This window comes from Cebus imitator, unplaced genomic scaffold (genome assembly GCF_001604975.1).
Source record: "Cebus imitator isolate Cc_AM_T3 unplaced genomic scaffold, Cebus_imitator-1.0 Scaffold81, whole genome shotgun sequence".
NCBI lineage: Eukaryota > Metazoa > Chordata > Mammalia > Primates > Cebidae > Cebus > Cebus imitator.
This window is the reverse complement of record NW_016107396.1, coordinates 2,483,149-2,499,334: the sequence shown is the minus strand read 5'-3', so window position 1 is coordinate 2,499,334 and position 16,186 is coordinate 2,483,149. Positions and strand designations below refer to the sequence as shown.

At 39.4% G+C, this 16,186-nt stretch overlaps 1 protein-coding gene across 4 annotated transcripts in view; it reads left to right on the top strand.

Moving 5' to 3' along the window:
* L3MBTL3 (L3MBTL histone methyl-lysine binding protein 3) overlaps positions 1 to 16,186 on the top strand; it is a 121,477-nt gene that overhangs the window by 74,117 nt on the left and 31,174 nt on the right. For all 4 annotated transcript variants that reach the window (XM_017533280.2, XM_037740230.1, XM_037740229.1 and 1 more), the window contains one exon: positions 8,536 to 8,685. In XM_017533280.2, coding sequence (XP_017388769.1) covers positions 8,536 to 8,685 — 150 coding nt within the window. The remainder of the gene's footprint in view (positions 1 to 8,535; positions 8,686 to 16,186) is intronic.

The following is a 16,186-nucleotide window of genomic DNA, read 5'->3' as shown; positions in this document are numbered from 1 at the left end:
TTTTTACTTTTTTGAGATGGAGTTTAGCTCTTGTTACCCAGGCTGGAGTGCAATGGCACGATCTCGGCTCACCGCAACCTCCGCCTCCTGGGTTCATGCAATTCTCATGCCTCAGCCTCCTGAGGAGCTGGGATTACAGGCACGCGCCACCATGCCCAGCTAATTTTTTGTATTTTTAGTAGAGACAGGGTTTCACCATGTTGACCAGGATGGTCTTGATCTCTTGACCTTGTGATCCACCCGCCTCGGTCTCCCAAAGTGTTGGGATTACAGGTGTGAGCCACCGCGCCCAGCCAAACCTGCTTTTATAGCGGACGCTCCCATGATAACGAACCCAGTTCTGCGATAATGTCATTAATCCATCCAGAAGGGCGGAGCCTGATCACCTCAGTATTGTCACAGTGGCAACCAGATTGCAACGAGTTTTGGAGGGGATATGCAAACTGCAGCATGTTTAGAAACTCATTCAGTAAACATTTACGAGCAGCGTATTTTCAGCAAGAACTAAGATTTATTGAGGGTTTATTTACTCTGTGCAGGGTATTGCTGTAATTGCTTTACATATCTTGGATACCTTTCCTAACAGCCCTATGAGATAAGAACTGTTTCTTCCCCCTCCGTTTTGGTGAGGCCACCGTGGTACTGGGGAGGTTAGTATCCGGCCTTAATTCATAGCTGGGGAGAAGGGAGCCCAGTGTTGCTGAAGGGTCTGTGCTCTGGACCACTCTCCTCTAACGGCCTCTCAAGACGCCCAACCTTCAAAGCATTCGCAGGCTGATGGAGCTATAAAAGCCGTATGTAATTTAATTAAAATATCAGATACAAAATAACACCAGCACTTTGGCACACATTTCTTTCTGCTATACAGAATATTCATTGGAGCAAAGATAATTTGCTCAAGTTGTGGAGAAAAAGAACAAAGAAAATTAAAGAAATGAGTAAATACTAACAGTATGCTGTTGAGGTGCAGTTGAAGATTAAACAAAACTTTTTGTGGTCTTCTGGAGGGAAGACATAGCTTCTAGCCATGTCCATGGTCTCTTTTGGAGTACATTAGGCTTGAGTGGAGAGGTTTGCCTTTCACAGCAAGGTCTGTGGTAACAGTTGTGACCCCTCCCTGATGGCCCAGCCATTCATCAGGACTGCCTTTCCCAAAGTGTGCAAGTGGACCTCCAAGGGTTCGTCAGCTGGGCCACACCCGTTTCACCAAGATTCAGTGGTTATATTTAGAGCATTTCTTCATAGATGCAGTGTTGTGCTTGTTAAGAGGATTAGAGGAAGAATTTATAGAGAAACCTGGTGAGGAACCCTTTCCAGTGGAATGAGAGTCATAATAGAGGATAACTCGTTTTCTTGGAATGAGAGGCAGCAGCACACCTGATGGCTTAAAGGACCAGCATCGATAAAGAACCGGTATTCATTTTCTTGTCACATATAGAGAGCATAACAAGCAGATTTTGTGCCTTGGGCAGAGCTGTTGGTTGACTTGAGCCTGGGGACAAAGGGTTGCAATTCACAGAACTCTGGGAGGTCCCAGCTTCTGCCCAAGTGCTAACCTCCCTTCTCCTCAGCCTTAGAACTGGGTTTTCTTAGACTCCCTGGCTATGCTGTCCTATTTACAGCACTCAAAGCTCTTTTTCTGGCACGATATTAATCCTTAATAGGCACAGCCTGTTTTCCATTTCATTAGTAGACTTGTGGAGTAGCTTGCTGCATCATGGATATTCTTTGAAAGGTTCATTTCCCTGGCTCTTATTTTTGTTCTGAGTAAGAATGCTGTGTTTAGGAAAACATAATGAGAAAATTCTCTTTGGATTAATTTACTGAGAAACTGCATATATCAAAACATGTACTCTTTGCATAGATAACAAAGAAAGTTGCTCTTTTAGCAAAAGTAATCAATTTAATGAACACGTAAGCAAGAGATTTGTTTTGGCTAGCATTTGTTGTTACCTTCTCTGAAGATTTCAGTATTTGAATTTGATCTAAGAAGTGTTAAAAAAGAACATGTGTCTAAACAATGAAGCTTGATGATTTAATGGTTTTTAAAATGGTAAAATATAAATGATTAGTGGAAGAGCTGGATGTGGGTATGATTTTCTCATCTTTAGGGATATTCAGGAGCCAGATTGCCCAATTGCAACTCTCCAGCAAGGGAACATTAATATTGGTTGTGTCATGGTGTTTCCCTTTGTCACTTCATTTAGTTGGCCTACCAAGAGAGAGGGCAAGGAATGGGAAGAGATTAAAAGAAATTTATATATAAGTAGCCATTCTGCATATCGAATGCCTTCAGAACTGAATCTTTTCTATTGGATTTAGTGTTGGGGAAATTAAACATGAAAAAAGAATGTTTCCAGCAACATCTAAAGGATATTAATGAAGTTCGTGGAATGTTTTAAACAATAGTAACTCTTTTATGCTCCTTCAGGCTGTAAACATCATATTAATTCAGTATGCATCTACCCATGAACAAACCTTTGTAAAGTGCCTTTGTGTCATCTGCTGGGTTAGGTGAGGGCTGTATAGAGGAGAGGTTCCCTCTTTCTAAAGAGGCCAGTCTGGTGTAAACAGATTCTCATAGAGGCAGAGTGGAGCAGTGCTCAGAGAGCAACATAGCTTTTTATGAGGGAAGCAGAGCATTCATAGTGAGGTGTGTTACGGTGTTTTTATTGTTTAGTTTTTGCTGATGTTCTTTTACACAACAAGAGTTAGATGTCACTCTTCTTTTTTAATAATAGTAATCAGTAGGATGTATTGATGACTTCCTGTGTTCCAGGCACTGCTTCAAGGACTTACATGTGTGATCTCATTTGGTCCCCACAGGAACCCTGTGAATGTTAGGCAGTTTTCTACTTCTTGTTTGACAGACGAGGAGACAGAGATTGGAAATGCTTAAGTAAGCGGCCGAGGTTGTACACTGGCGGAACCAGGATTGCACCCAGGCCCATAAGGCACTTAAGTCTCTGCTCTTCACTGCTGGGTGTTCATGTAGTGCACAGTGGCGTGATAGAACCCATCTCCTTTTGTTTTTTTTTTTAAACTGTTTTTTGTCGGGACAGAGTGTGAAAATGATTGTGCAAGCACTTAGAAATCTGGAGATGTTGCCTAATTGTTAAAAATATATACTTACAATTAAAAGGGTTTTTAAGATGGCATTGGAGAGCAGTGAATAAGGCAGCCCTTCTCCCACTCCTAATGAACCGACTGGTCTTCCCTAGAAAAAGCAGCCTCCTTAGAGGAGCCAGTGGGGCAAGTATTTGTATATTTAACTGATATGTGAAATAATTTGCTAATAGTATAGGATGCACCCCAATAAAGTGCTTCTAGTAGAGAACACTGTCATCCTGTGGGGGTCTATCCTTCTGCTTGCTGAGGAGTCGCACAGCAGTAAAGAGTTGTACGTAGATGTGTGCACCTGTATAACCATGACAGAATACACACATTATGTGGTAAGCCACACTTTACTAAAGTTTTTTCACCAGAAACTTAGTACATGAGAAATTAGAAATGTATAAGCCTAGTGAGAACCAACTCTTTCTATAGATGTTTAATTAGCACTGGTGAGTTTTTTAAACTTCATGTGCAGTTTTAGAAGTTAATAATTTTGTAGCTATACATAACAGAAATATGGAACAGGAAAAGCAACATTTCTAACATGATGCAGATCACATATGTTGCTTGTGTTCTTTGAAGTGACATAGGAGTGGTTCCAATCTTCAAACACATAATTACTGGTGAATTTGACTCTTATTCCAAGGGCTAGTTAATGGGAGTAGATGAAATAGTGAAATACTTGACCCATGTTCTGTAGATTGGCTTTTGTTTTTAAAGCCGTCAGATAAGATTATTCTACAAAGCTCTGTGACCTTGAGCCAATACTTAACTTTTCTGTGCCAGTGTCCTCATTTATAAAATAAATTGGTGACAATAGTATCTGCTTGATAAGAATAGTATGATAAATAAAGAAGTTAATTTATATAATGTACTTGGAACAGCGCCTGACACATAGTAAGCACACAAGTCATGTTAGCTCTGTGAGCACAGACAGCAGGCAGCAGCATCTTGCTAGAAAATGGTACTCTCAGATCAAGTTCATTGTTATGGGTTAGGAATAAGGAAATTCTTCAAATATGTTATAGTGGTTATGAGACAGCCACAGTTCCCAATGTAATTCTATCAGGAAGGAATTGAATGACAGTCAACAATTTCCCTTTTTAAGTCCCAAAGGGACTGCTTCTTAGGATTGTGAGATTTAAATAGGTAATGTAAGCATTTGGCCTGGGTAATGCACTTAACCGCTGGTCAGTTTTGTTATTATCATCTAATTTCACAGATGAAACAGAATCTCAGAGCCTGTGCTTGTTTGTCATTGAGTGGAGGAAGAAGCAGCAGAGCAGGGTCAGAACCAGGCTCCCTGATGTCCCGCTCCGTGCCCGTCCTATCACCTGAGCTCCTTTTGCGTTTTGTGGCATTCCATTTTGTCATCACCACCCGCTTCAGGAGCCAGCTAGCTTTCCTCTCTACCCCAGAGTAGGTGTGAAAATGGGAGATGTGTTGATTCTCTTGACTCTTCTCAGGGTTCAAAGAGAGGGGGTTAACAGCTGATAGGCTACGCTTGGTAGATCATCTTGACTTACTCATTAGTAAATCACTGCTTTGAGGGCTGTCAATGTTTTTCCCTCCTTTCAGTTGAGAGTTTGAAATTGAAATTTCTCTCTGGTCCTGGCAATCTATTTTCCAAAATATATATATATATATATATATATATATATATATATATATATATTTATTTATTTATTTAAACAGTAAGTCTCATTCTGGCCAGCAGTTTTGCCTCTCTCTTGAGCTATCCAAGTTTATATACAGTGATTTAGAGAGATAGTCTTTCATTTATTCAACAAATAGGTGAAGATGCTGCCCTCCTAGGGCTAAGAATCTAAATTGTCTACACTGTAACTGTAGTGCTAAATTGAGGACCCAGTCCATCTAAGAAGCCTGCAAGTCTTCCCATCATTGGAGGTGGATGAGATTAAGAAGAGAACCAGTCATTTTCTTCATATCCAGTAAAATTTCAATTTTAATGTATATACAGTTGTTTAATAATTGTAAGGCCAGGTGTTTAACAATGAGTGAAATGCTGGTCATGATATTCTAGGAATAGCTGCATACTGTTTATGTAAAGAAACTAAAAAAATTGTCTTTGAATTTTTTTTTTTTTACTGTCACAAAGCTCAAGCAGATAGCAAAGATGGTGAAAGCCTGAGGTTGGATTAGTAAATTTATCTTGTCAGAAGTGGTGTCAGGAACAGTAAGAGGAGCTAGTTGTGGTTTTTATCTTTTTTTGAGAGAGTGAATTTTTTATCATTTTTGGGTGAAGGGGGGCAAGAGGCATGATTTGTTGAAGATGATAGTTAGTTTTAAACATTTTTATTATAAGGTGACTCTAAGGCATCTGAGTAGAAAATGTTTAGTGAGCATTTTTATTCTCCTTGAAGTCAAGATGAGTGTTAGGTCTAACACCTCCTGCTAGGGAGCCACCAGGGAGCGAGGCTTCTCTTTCTTAGGCCTTTGGCAGTTAGTTACAGTGTAGGCAAGAATCACACACCTGCCAATCAGATGCTGCCATACGTGCTTTCCATCTTGAGGAATGAGGTGAAGGCAGGTCAGACCTTGCGATTGCAGCCTCCATGGAACTGAGGACTAACTAGATCAGGGCCTGGAAAGGGCAGAGGGGCTGAGAGCAGTGGCATGAGAGCCACATGCCCAGCACCCTCCTCCCGTGCAGATCGTTTTGAGGGACTGTGTTACTTGTACCCTGCTTTCTACTCAAGCCTGATTTTTCTGGCCTTCCTCATTGAGCTATCAATGCTCTTCCAGTACGTTTTTTCTGCTCAAGTTAGGCAGAATTGGTTTTGGTCACCTGCATCCATTAACTCTGAATTAGGATCCCGTGAAACATATAAAGGGCTGGTATTCAAGAGACATCATAGTTGGGAATGGATTTTCCTTTACCTTACTACTAAATGAACAAAATGAAATACTACCATACGCCCATGCTCAAGGCAGTGCATGAAATAGCGTTTTCATTTTGCTGAGCTGCTTCATTGCTATGTGGCCTTGGGCAAATAGCATCTCTGCTTGGATGTTAAAGCAAATTCCACAATTTCTGGTATTACCCCCAAATCTTCTTCTCCTTAGTCATTCCATCTCAGAAAAAAAAAAAAGGCACCTCTGTTACCACCCAGTTCTTCAGCCAAAAACAGAATGGCCATTCCTGAATTCTTCTTTCCATTGCTCCCTATATTCCATCCATCTGCAGGTCTTCTTGGAATGACAAAGGACACCATGACTCTCCTCTTCATTTTTGCCCCATCTCAACCACACAAACCCAAGTTATGTCATATCTATACTCTTAAACAACTTTTCTTTCTTCAATTCCATCCCATCGAAATCTTCTCTGCTTTCAAAATCCCTTCTCCAAAAAGACAGAAATAACTCTTAAATAACTTTTCTTTCTCTAATCACATCCCATTGAAATCTTCTCTGCTTTTAAAATCTTCTCTCCAAAAGGCATCCTGAGTGATCCTTTAAAATTGCAAATCAAACCTTATTGTTTTCTTATTTGAAGATCTTCCATCAGTTTCAGATGTAATGTTTACTAAAAATATAACGTCCTGACTGGCCTGCTAGGCCCTACGTGATTTTTGCCTGCCTGTTTCTCCTAGTTCATCTCATCCCCACCACGTTCTAACCAACCTGGTCTCTCTTTCCCTCAGGCAAGCCAAGCTTTTCCTATTGGCACTGCTCCTCCCATCCCCTGGAACATTCTTCTCCATGTTGTTTACCTACAGGTCTTCTTCCTGACCATTACAGCTCTGCACGGTGCCTCCCCTGGAACGAGGGCTTTCCTTACCACTCCATCATAGCATTCTCACCCTCTCTCTTACATGACAGGATTTTTTTTCATGGAATTTATCACCATATTTTTATGGTTATCTGATTTATGTGCATAATTGTGCATTGCCAGTCTCTCCCTGGAATATCAGCTCCATGAAACCAGAGAGCTGGTTTCTTGTCTTTGTTGTCCATTGAGTTTCCAATGCCTGGAAGGGTAATCAGCACCTAATAGATACATGATAAGTGCTTGTTTAATAAATGAATAAAATAAAGACTGAAGCTACTTAACTGTTATAAGCTTTAATTTGTTGCATGAAATGGCTTTCTCTAGGACGTTGGCAAGATAAACTATTGCATGTAAAGCACTTAGCCCAGTGCTTGATATATCATAAGTGCTCCATAAATGTCACTGTATTTTGTTTCTGTTGATGTTGGGCTTACATTATAGAAATTTATGTCAACACATAATCAGATATTATTTGCTTTCTTCTTTTGCATAGCTACCAGTGTAGAGTAGCAGCACTGAAAGAAAATAAAGTCAGAATTTTTGCGTATGAGATATCTGTGATAAATTTTATAGGCCATTATCAGAATCACCTGGCAGCCCTTTTCAACCCTTCCTTCCTTTTCCTAGGAGGATGTATCAGATTCTGTTGGTGGATAGTAGCTAGATACTGTTTAAAAATTTTCCCTGGGTGATGATCAACATTCTCCTTGTGATCTACACTGAAGGAAAGAACACAGAAGATTCTAATGTAATTTACCTAAGTCCCAAACTATTTCCAGATTTAAGAATGCTTCCCAAAAGCAAAGAGGCAAGATAGGCAGTTATTAAGAGAGGCCAGTGTATGTTGGGCTCTGAGATAAGGCGGTTGTCTAGTTGTTTCGGAGACTGGAATGCTAAGGCGCTGGGCACAGGAGTATACTAACTAATGGTGAGTTAACAATGAGTGACCTCAATTTCCTTACAGGAATGATCACCAAATGAGACCTGAGAGACCCGCTGGCAGTCACAAATGGAAGGGAAATGAGCGAGATGCATCATTATCCAAGTTGGCCTCTCATCCTTTTTCATATTAGGGACAAGATTAGCTACAAATTGATACATGTATTTTCTAGAACATCAGGCATAGGTCCAGACCTGGACAGAGGAACAGCCTATGAAGAAACCTCCTTCCTTTGGAGGATAGTAACTATTATAAGAGGAAATTAAATAGCATGTGACTGCCCTGGACCTGAAGGATCACCTTAGGAAGCAGAAGCAAATCCGCTCCATTAACCAATCAGTCAATCTCTCTCTCCCATCTCTGTCCTATGATTTCTGAAGCATTTCATTCCTGGGGCTGATTGTTCCCAGAAACGTGCACAGAGGGAGTCCTTCTGTGACCCTTGCTCAGTTCTAAAGATTGCAGCAGATTCTTTTTTAAAGTCTAGTGCATAAACCTATTTCCTATTTGAATATATTTGTTATGTTTTAAAGATACAATATGCTGTATGTATGATCATAAAAAATAACATATTCAGTTAAATTTTAGAATTTTATATTCTGTAGCCTGTCATTTTGATTGGAAGAAGTATGGCCTAATGGAAATGTTTAATGTTCTTTTTTTCTTTTCTTTTCTTTTAATCTGTTAGCGCTGCCAACTGTCCCTACTCAGAAGTCAATTTGAATAAAGACCGTATTTTTCCAGACCGCTTAAGTGGTGAGATGCCTCCGGCTAGTCCATCATTTCCAAGAAATAAAAGGACAGACTCAAATGAAAACTCTTCATCCCCTGAAATCAGGTAATCAAAGAACTAAGATTAGCATTGTTTAGAAGTACTGTAATTGAAAGAGATTTTATGTATTTTAGATGTTTTATGTTCTATAGCAATGTTTTCTTGGAGATTATTGTGAAATGATGGTAGAGATCAGTACTTGAACTTAAAATAAAAAGAGAGAGAGTTTATAAAAGCATGCCCAAATCAGGCAGAAGTTTTCTCTTGTTCATTTTTTTAAAATTTGCTTGGTATTGGAGGCAGAAATTCGGAAATTGCAGTCATTTTACTACATATAGTTAATATTTCTGCATGACTTGATCAATACTTACATGCAACCTTTATCAGAAACAGCAGACTCATGAAGTATGGACATTATTTCTTTTAGTGCTCATTATGTGCTAAGTAATTGCATATACATTATTTCATTTAATTATTAATATGTCAATTGTATTATAAGCCCAGTCATTTAGTTTATAGTTGAGTTGGAATGTTTAACCCCAGTGGTTTATTAAGTAAAGAACCAAATTGAAATATCTTTAAGCAAGTGGTCCATGCCCTGATATTAACTGAGGATGCTATTAAAAGAAAAAACAGAATAGGAAAAAGATATTTCCTAATACTTAGCTTTCGGCTTTTTATTTTATAAATTACTTTAAGACCTAAGGCAACATAGTTTATTTTTATATATAATTTCTGTTATTCTGGATGAACCTAGTGGGCATTTAAATCATTGCATTGTCATAGGAGTAATGGCATTTAAACTAAAGGATTGTTCTCCTTATAGAAAAGCAGTTTACCCTATCGATGGAGTAGGGGACACCTACAACTTCCTCTAGTATTAACAACAGTGATGATTTTTATAAATCCTTAAAACTGCGACAGTTAACATAAACTCATTGACCAAATCCCAGCATCCAAAAATGAGGGTCACTTGAAAAAATTTTAACAGGATTATTTGAGCCTGGGAGGTCCAGGCTGCAGTGAGCCAAGATCACACCACTGCACTCTAGCCTGGGTGACAGAGTGAGACCCTGTCTCAAAAACAAAAACAAAAATTTAACTTTAAAACATTTAACAGTTATCAGTTCACCTAGACGTGATTATAGATACAGGGTTCATTGACTAAAAAGATGGTAAGAATACCTAGACTTTAGATTTCAAAATTATTTTTAAAAAGTTTAAAAATTGTTTATTGTTTAAAAAGTATCAACAGAATATTCAGAAGGGTTAGTAGTTGCCTGTTGTAGGTTTTTGAATAACTGTCTGGGCGCTTGGGCCAAATACCTGGTGCCAAAGTTTTCTCACAGAGCAAAGAAGTGGTTGGTTGGATGATTTTGTGGGTTCCTTTTAGCTCTAAATCCATGTAAGAATAGAGTAATCTTTGTAGTGGATCTAACCATTCCGGTGCTCTGTCTTCTGTTAAAGTGCAGTCCTATCCTTCCTCATGGTCAGCATTTGTGATCAAGGAAACAATCTGACATTTTCAAGTTTTCGATTTATAATCCATTGCACATTTTTCATGTCTAAATATTTTTAAATGATATTTTTGCCTATACCTATTAATAATTATCATAGTAATTATCACTTATTAAAACCTAATTATTACCTAATAATTATTACCTATTAATAATTAAATGAAATAATACAAATGCAACTACTTGGCATACCATCTTTTGAGTCAGTGAAGTCTGGCCTGCTATTACCTTTCCTTGTCTTTTCACTATTTTTGTGACTTTTCTGCAAAAATGAGTAGGTTTGAAACCCATCCTCTCTCTGGGGCTTCAGTGAAAGCCTTTACTCACTGAGACCCTGAATTGACTCACTTAGGATTGTCACCTCCACTGTCAAAAATAAAATGAAATGTGTGTCCCTGCTTTATATCACTGTATGTGTGCAAAGCAGTACTTTAGTTTGCTGGGAGTCAAGTGCGAAATGAAAATGTCTGAAGCAGCCTAAGTGATCTGCAATGGCTCCACTCAGAAGGTGTTAGTGGTAGGAAGTTTGATTACTGTTGAGGTATGCAGCAAGGCTGCTGTTAGAATTCTGCCAACCATCTCTTCCCCTTCCAAAGTTCCCCATCTTCCGTCCTGACTCACAATTTTTCTAAGAGGTCAAAAGGCCCTTCTCCCTTCCTGTTGGTCTCTTACAAACCTTAACTTCGAGTGTAACCCAAGGCTGAAAATAGTGTCTTTAATAGTTAAAGAAATATCCTTCCACTCATTTGCCAGTCAGTTTCCTTCTTTTCGGGAAAACCCTGAGCATGCCACATTCCTAGTAATACTATATTTTGAATTGTGTGTATGCAAGTGTCGTAATCATTTCAAAGTGTCTCATGTGATTATTGTGAAAATGGTCAGAGTGTCCATGTCTAACCCTTGAAAAGGTACTGGCAGAGCAGCAAAGACCTTCCTCTGGCCTGAGATCAGCTAGGAGTGAGAAGTAGTGGTAGGACTCAATTTGTCATAGTGTCATGACTTGATGCCTCTCACTAGACACCCTGGAGTCTTTCTCTTAAGTGTTCAGAGGTGAGCCCTCTGTAGAGGTGTTCATTGGCTCTGCATCTTCTTGACTCACTTTGTGTACCAGCTTTGGCCAAAACTACAGTTTTATATATAGGAAAAGTAAAAGAGCTACAACTTAGACTTTCCAGCTATTTATTTGGAGTTTTATATATTTTTTTTTCTTCTTCCCACCTAACCAGAAAGCAGTAAGTCAGTTCCACCTTGGATAAATCAGCTGTATACAAAGAGATTGAAAAATAAAAAAGAGTATGAGGATACTGAGCTTTCTGCTTAACTCAAAAGAATTTAGTGTGTTAAAACCTAGAGATAGTGGCCACAGCTGGGTACGGTGGCTCATGCCTGTAATCCCAGCACTTTGGGAGGCCAAGGTGGGCAGATCATGAGGTCAGGAGATCAAGACCATCCTGGCCAACATGGTGAAACCCTGTCTCTACAAAAAAAAAAAAAAAAAAAAAAAACATTAGCTGGGTGTGGTGGCAGACACCTTTAATCCCAACTACTTTGGAGGCTGAGGTAGGAGAATCACTTGAACCCAGGAGGCAGAGATTGCAGTGATCTGAGATCGCACCATTGCACTCCAGCCTGGGCAGCAGAGCGAGACTCTGTCTAAAAAAAAAACGAAAAAACAAAAAACAAAAACAGCAACCAAAAAAACCTGTCAGTAGCAAGTAATCTCATCTTCATGTAAACTTCTAGGATTCCTGTAAAGTATCTGTAAAAGTAAAACTAAAATAAATACTGATATATTTTTAAAAATTATTAAGCATTTTCGAGGTGCTATACTTGGAGTGTCATACATTATACAAGCATGGTTCTTGTTTCTTCTAGCAGTTTTCCTCAAGTGTTATCTTCCTGAGTAAATGCTGTCAGTGATGCCTGCTGTTTTTCTGCTTAGTACTGTCTTAGTTACAGTTTAAAGTACATAAACCAATGAGAGACACTAAAACTTTGGAGGTGGAAAGTTGATGCAACTAAACTTTCTTAGGGTTTTTTTTTCCTCTCATGCAACTTTAGTGCTTTGCTTTTTGCCATTGTTCTGCATGCCTTGCCGTCTCAGCTCTTAATGTAGCTCTTAAGATTAGTTATTTTCTCTGGAACGAATGGGTTGAAGCCCAGTATTGCAAGAACACACCATGGTGTTTTCTTTTCCTCCAGAAAAGAATAGCTAAATATGGTGATTAGGAACATGGGGCACTGCTTGAATTTAAATCTCGGCTTCCCTACTTGCTAGGTTTAATGACCTTTGATGAATTACTCAATAGCTCTTTGCTTTGAATCTCATAAGTCATCAGGATTACATGAGATGAAAAATGCAAATCGAAGCTCTTAGAATAGTGACTAATAAGTCATAAGCCCTCAATAAATGTTAGTTTTTATCAGTGTTGTTGAAAGAGGAATAGATGGGCTGTGTGCAGTGGCTCACACCTGTCTGTAGTTCCAGCACTTTGGGAGGTCAAGATGTGCAAATCACGAAGTCAGGAGTTTCAGACCAGCCTGACCAACAAGGTGAAACCCCGTCTCTATTAAAAATACAAAAATTAGCCTGGCGTGGTGGCGGGTGCCTGTAATTCCAGCTACTCCGGAGACTGAGGCAGGAGAATTGCTTGAGCCCAGGAGGTGGAGGTTGCAGTGAGCCAAGATCACACCATTGCACTCCAGCCTGGGTGACAGAGCACGAGTCTGTCTCAAAAAAAAAAAAAAAGGAAGGGGGAATAGATTACTTTGTTTCATAATATTTCTTTTATTCCTTAGGAGCAAATCAATGGCTGGACCATTTGTTTACTATTCTTTTTTTATAGGGGGGCAGGGAGAAAATTTTATTTTATTTGTTATTTAGATTTTTTATTTTTATTTTACTCTAAGTTCTAGGATACATGTGCAGAACATGCAGGTTTGTTACATAGGTATACACATGCCATGGTGGTTTGCTGCACCTATCAACCCCCACCACCTAGGTTTTAAGCCCCGCATGCATTAGCTGTTTGCCCTAATGCTCTCCTTCCCCTTGCCCCCCACCCCCTGACAGGACTTGATATGGATGTTCCCCTCTCTGTGTCCATGTGTTATCATTGTTCAACATCTCCAGCTTATGAGTAAGAACATGCAGTGTTTGGTTTTCTGTTCCCGTGTTAGTTTGCTGAGAATCATGGTTTCCATCTTCATCTGTGTCTCTGCAAAGAACATGAATTCATTCTTTTTATGGCTGCATAGTATTCCATAGTATATGTGTGCCACATTTTCTTTATCCAGTCTATCATTGACGGGCATTTGGGTTGGTCCCAAGTCTTTGCTATTGTGAATAGAGCTGAATTAGATATATGTGTGCTTGTGTCTTTATAGTAGAATGATTTATAAGCCTTGGAGTATATACCCAGTAATGGGATTGCTGGGTCAAATGGTATTTTGGGTTCTAGATCCTTGAGGAATTTCCAGCCTTCCACAGTGGTTGTACTAATTTACACTCCCACCAACAGTATAAAAGCCTTCCTAACTCTCCACAGCCTGGGCAGCATCTCTTGTTTTCTGACTTTTTACTGACCACCATGCTGACTGGCATGAGATGGCATTTTACTGTGGTTTTGATTTGCATTTCTCTAATGTCCACTGATGATGAGCTTCGTTTTCATATGTTCGTTGGCCACAAAATTCTTCATTGGAGAAGTGTCTGTTTGCCCACTTTTTGATGGGATTTTTTTTTTTTTTTTTTTTTTTTATTTTTTTTTTTTTTTTTTTTTTTGTAAATTTGTTTAAGTTCCTTATATTTCTGGATAGTAGACCTTTGTCAGATGGGTAGCTTGCAAAAATTTTTCCTCATTCTCTAGGTTGCCTGTTCACTCTGATGATAGTTTCTTGTGTTGTGCAGAAGCTCTTTCGTTTGATTAGATCCCATTTGTCACTTTTGGCTTTTGTTGCAGTTGCTTTTGGTGTTGTAGTCATGAAGTCTTTGCATGCCTATGACCTGAATGGTATAGCCTAGGTTTTCATCTAGGGTTTTTATGGTTTTGGGTTTTACATTTAAGTGTTTAATTAATCTTGGTTTAATTTTTGTATAAGGTGTAAGTAAGGGGTCCAGTTTCTGTTTTCTGCATATGGCTAGCCAGTTTTTCCAGCACCATTTATTAAATAGGGAATCCTTTCCCCATTGCTTGTTTTTGTCAGGTTTGTCAAAGATCAGATGGTTGTAGATGTGTGGGGTTATTTCTGAGGTCTCTGTTCTGTTCCATTGGTCTATATATCTGTTTTGGTACCAGTACCATGCTGTTTTGGTTACTGTAGCCTTGTAGTATAGTTTGAAGTCAGGTAGTGTGATGCCTCCAGGTTTGATCTTTTGTTTAGGATTGTCTTGGCTATGTGGGCTCTTATTTGGTTCCATATAAAATTTAAAGTCATCTTTTTCTAATTCTGTGAACAAAGTTACTGGTAGCCTGATGGAAATAGCATTGAGTCTGTAAATTACTTTGGGCAGTATGGCCATTTTCCCGATCTTGATTCTTCCTATCCATGAGCATAGACTGTTTTTCCATCTGTTTGTGTCCACTCTTATTTCCTTGAGCAGCAGTTTGTGGTTCTTGAAGAGGTCATTCACATCACTTGTGAATTGTATTCTTACGTATTTTATTCCTTTTGTAGCAGTTGTGAGTAGGAATTTACTCATGATTTCCCTCTCTGCTTGTCTGTTGTTGGTGTACAGGAATGCTTGTGATTTTTGCACAGTGATTTTGTATGCTGAGACATTGCTCAGGTTGCTTATCAGCTTAAGGAGTTTTAGGGCTGAGACAATGGAGTTTTCTAAATACAGTCGTGTCATCTGCAAACAGAGGCTTTGACTTCCTCTTTTCCTATGTGAATACCCTTTATTCCTTTCTCTTGCCTGATTTTCCTGGCCAGAACTTCCAATATTGTATTGGATAGGAGTGGTGAGAGAGGGCATCCTTGTCTTTTGCCGGTTTTCAAAGGGAATGCTTCCAGCTTTTGCTCATTTAGTATGGTATTTAGCTATGGGTTTGTCATAAAATACTCTTACTATTTTGAGATATGTTTTCAATACCTAGTTTTCTTTGCTATTCTTACATTAAATTTTGAATGGATTTCTCAAGCAAAATGATTCTATAATATCACATTACTCACCTGAATGTAATTTCCTACTCAGATTTTAACAAATTTTCTTTGCATTTTTCTTAAGAATTACTAAAATTTGGTTGTCAGACATTACTGATTTTGGGGTCTTTTTAAAATGCACTTTGCCACACAGGAGACAATTTGCACCCCTGGAAGCAATCTCTCAGAAAAGGATTTAATTGCAAGTGGTTTACTTAGGTCAAGAAAATATCCGTAGGCACGTGAGGAAGTGAGGCAGGGAAGGGCAGGCAGCCAGAAAAAGCTTAGCTGTCACACCGTTTACCACCATGGACAGCAGGAAGACAGACCTGCTGGGAAAACTCTGAGATTCCTTGTAGATTGCACATCTCAGAGTTAGCCCACCGTAGGAATGAGGAAGCTGAGCTATTGAAACACCAATTCCCTTGAGCCACAGAGTGAGGCTGTATATGTTAATTCCCCAGCACATCCTCCCTGCTGCTGCACAGCAGGTCAAGCAGCCAGAGCCCAGGGAAGTCCTGCAGGGAAGCATGCAGGCGAGACAGGTGGATTAGGCTGGTGTGTGCTGAAGTGAACCTGGGGGCTGTTGGCACCAACCCAGTGCCTATTCCAGATGCCAGGCAGTCCCAGAATGAGTGATGTGCTGGTGTTGCTTTTGATTCAGAGCTTATATAATAGGACTAGCATAAATTAACAGTGCGAGGAATGGATATTCTTTTCCTATCATAACATTATTTTAAAGGCCACCTGCTCAGAATAGGGCCATGGGCAGCTAATGTTCCATCATACTCATTCCCAAATTTGGGTTCACATTAGATCCCCGGGAACCTCCTTAAAACTCAGATTTGAGGTCATATCTCAGCCCACCATATTCTGCCAGGCTAGAGCTTTGGAGTCTGCACTCA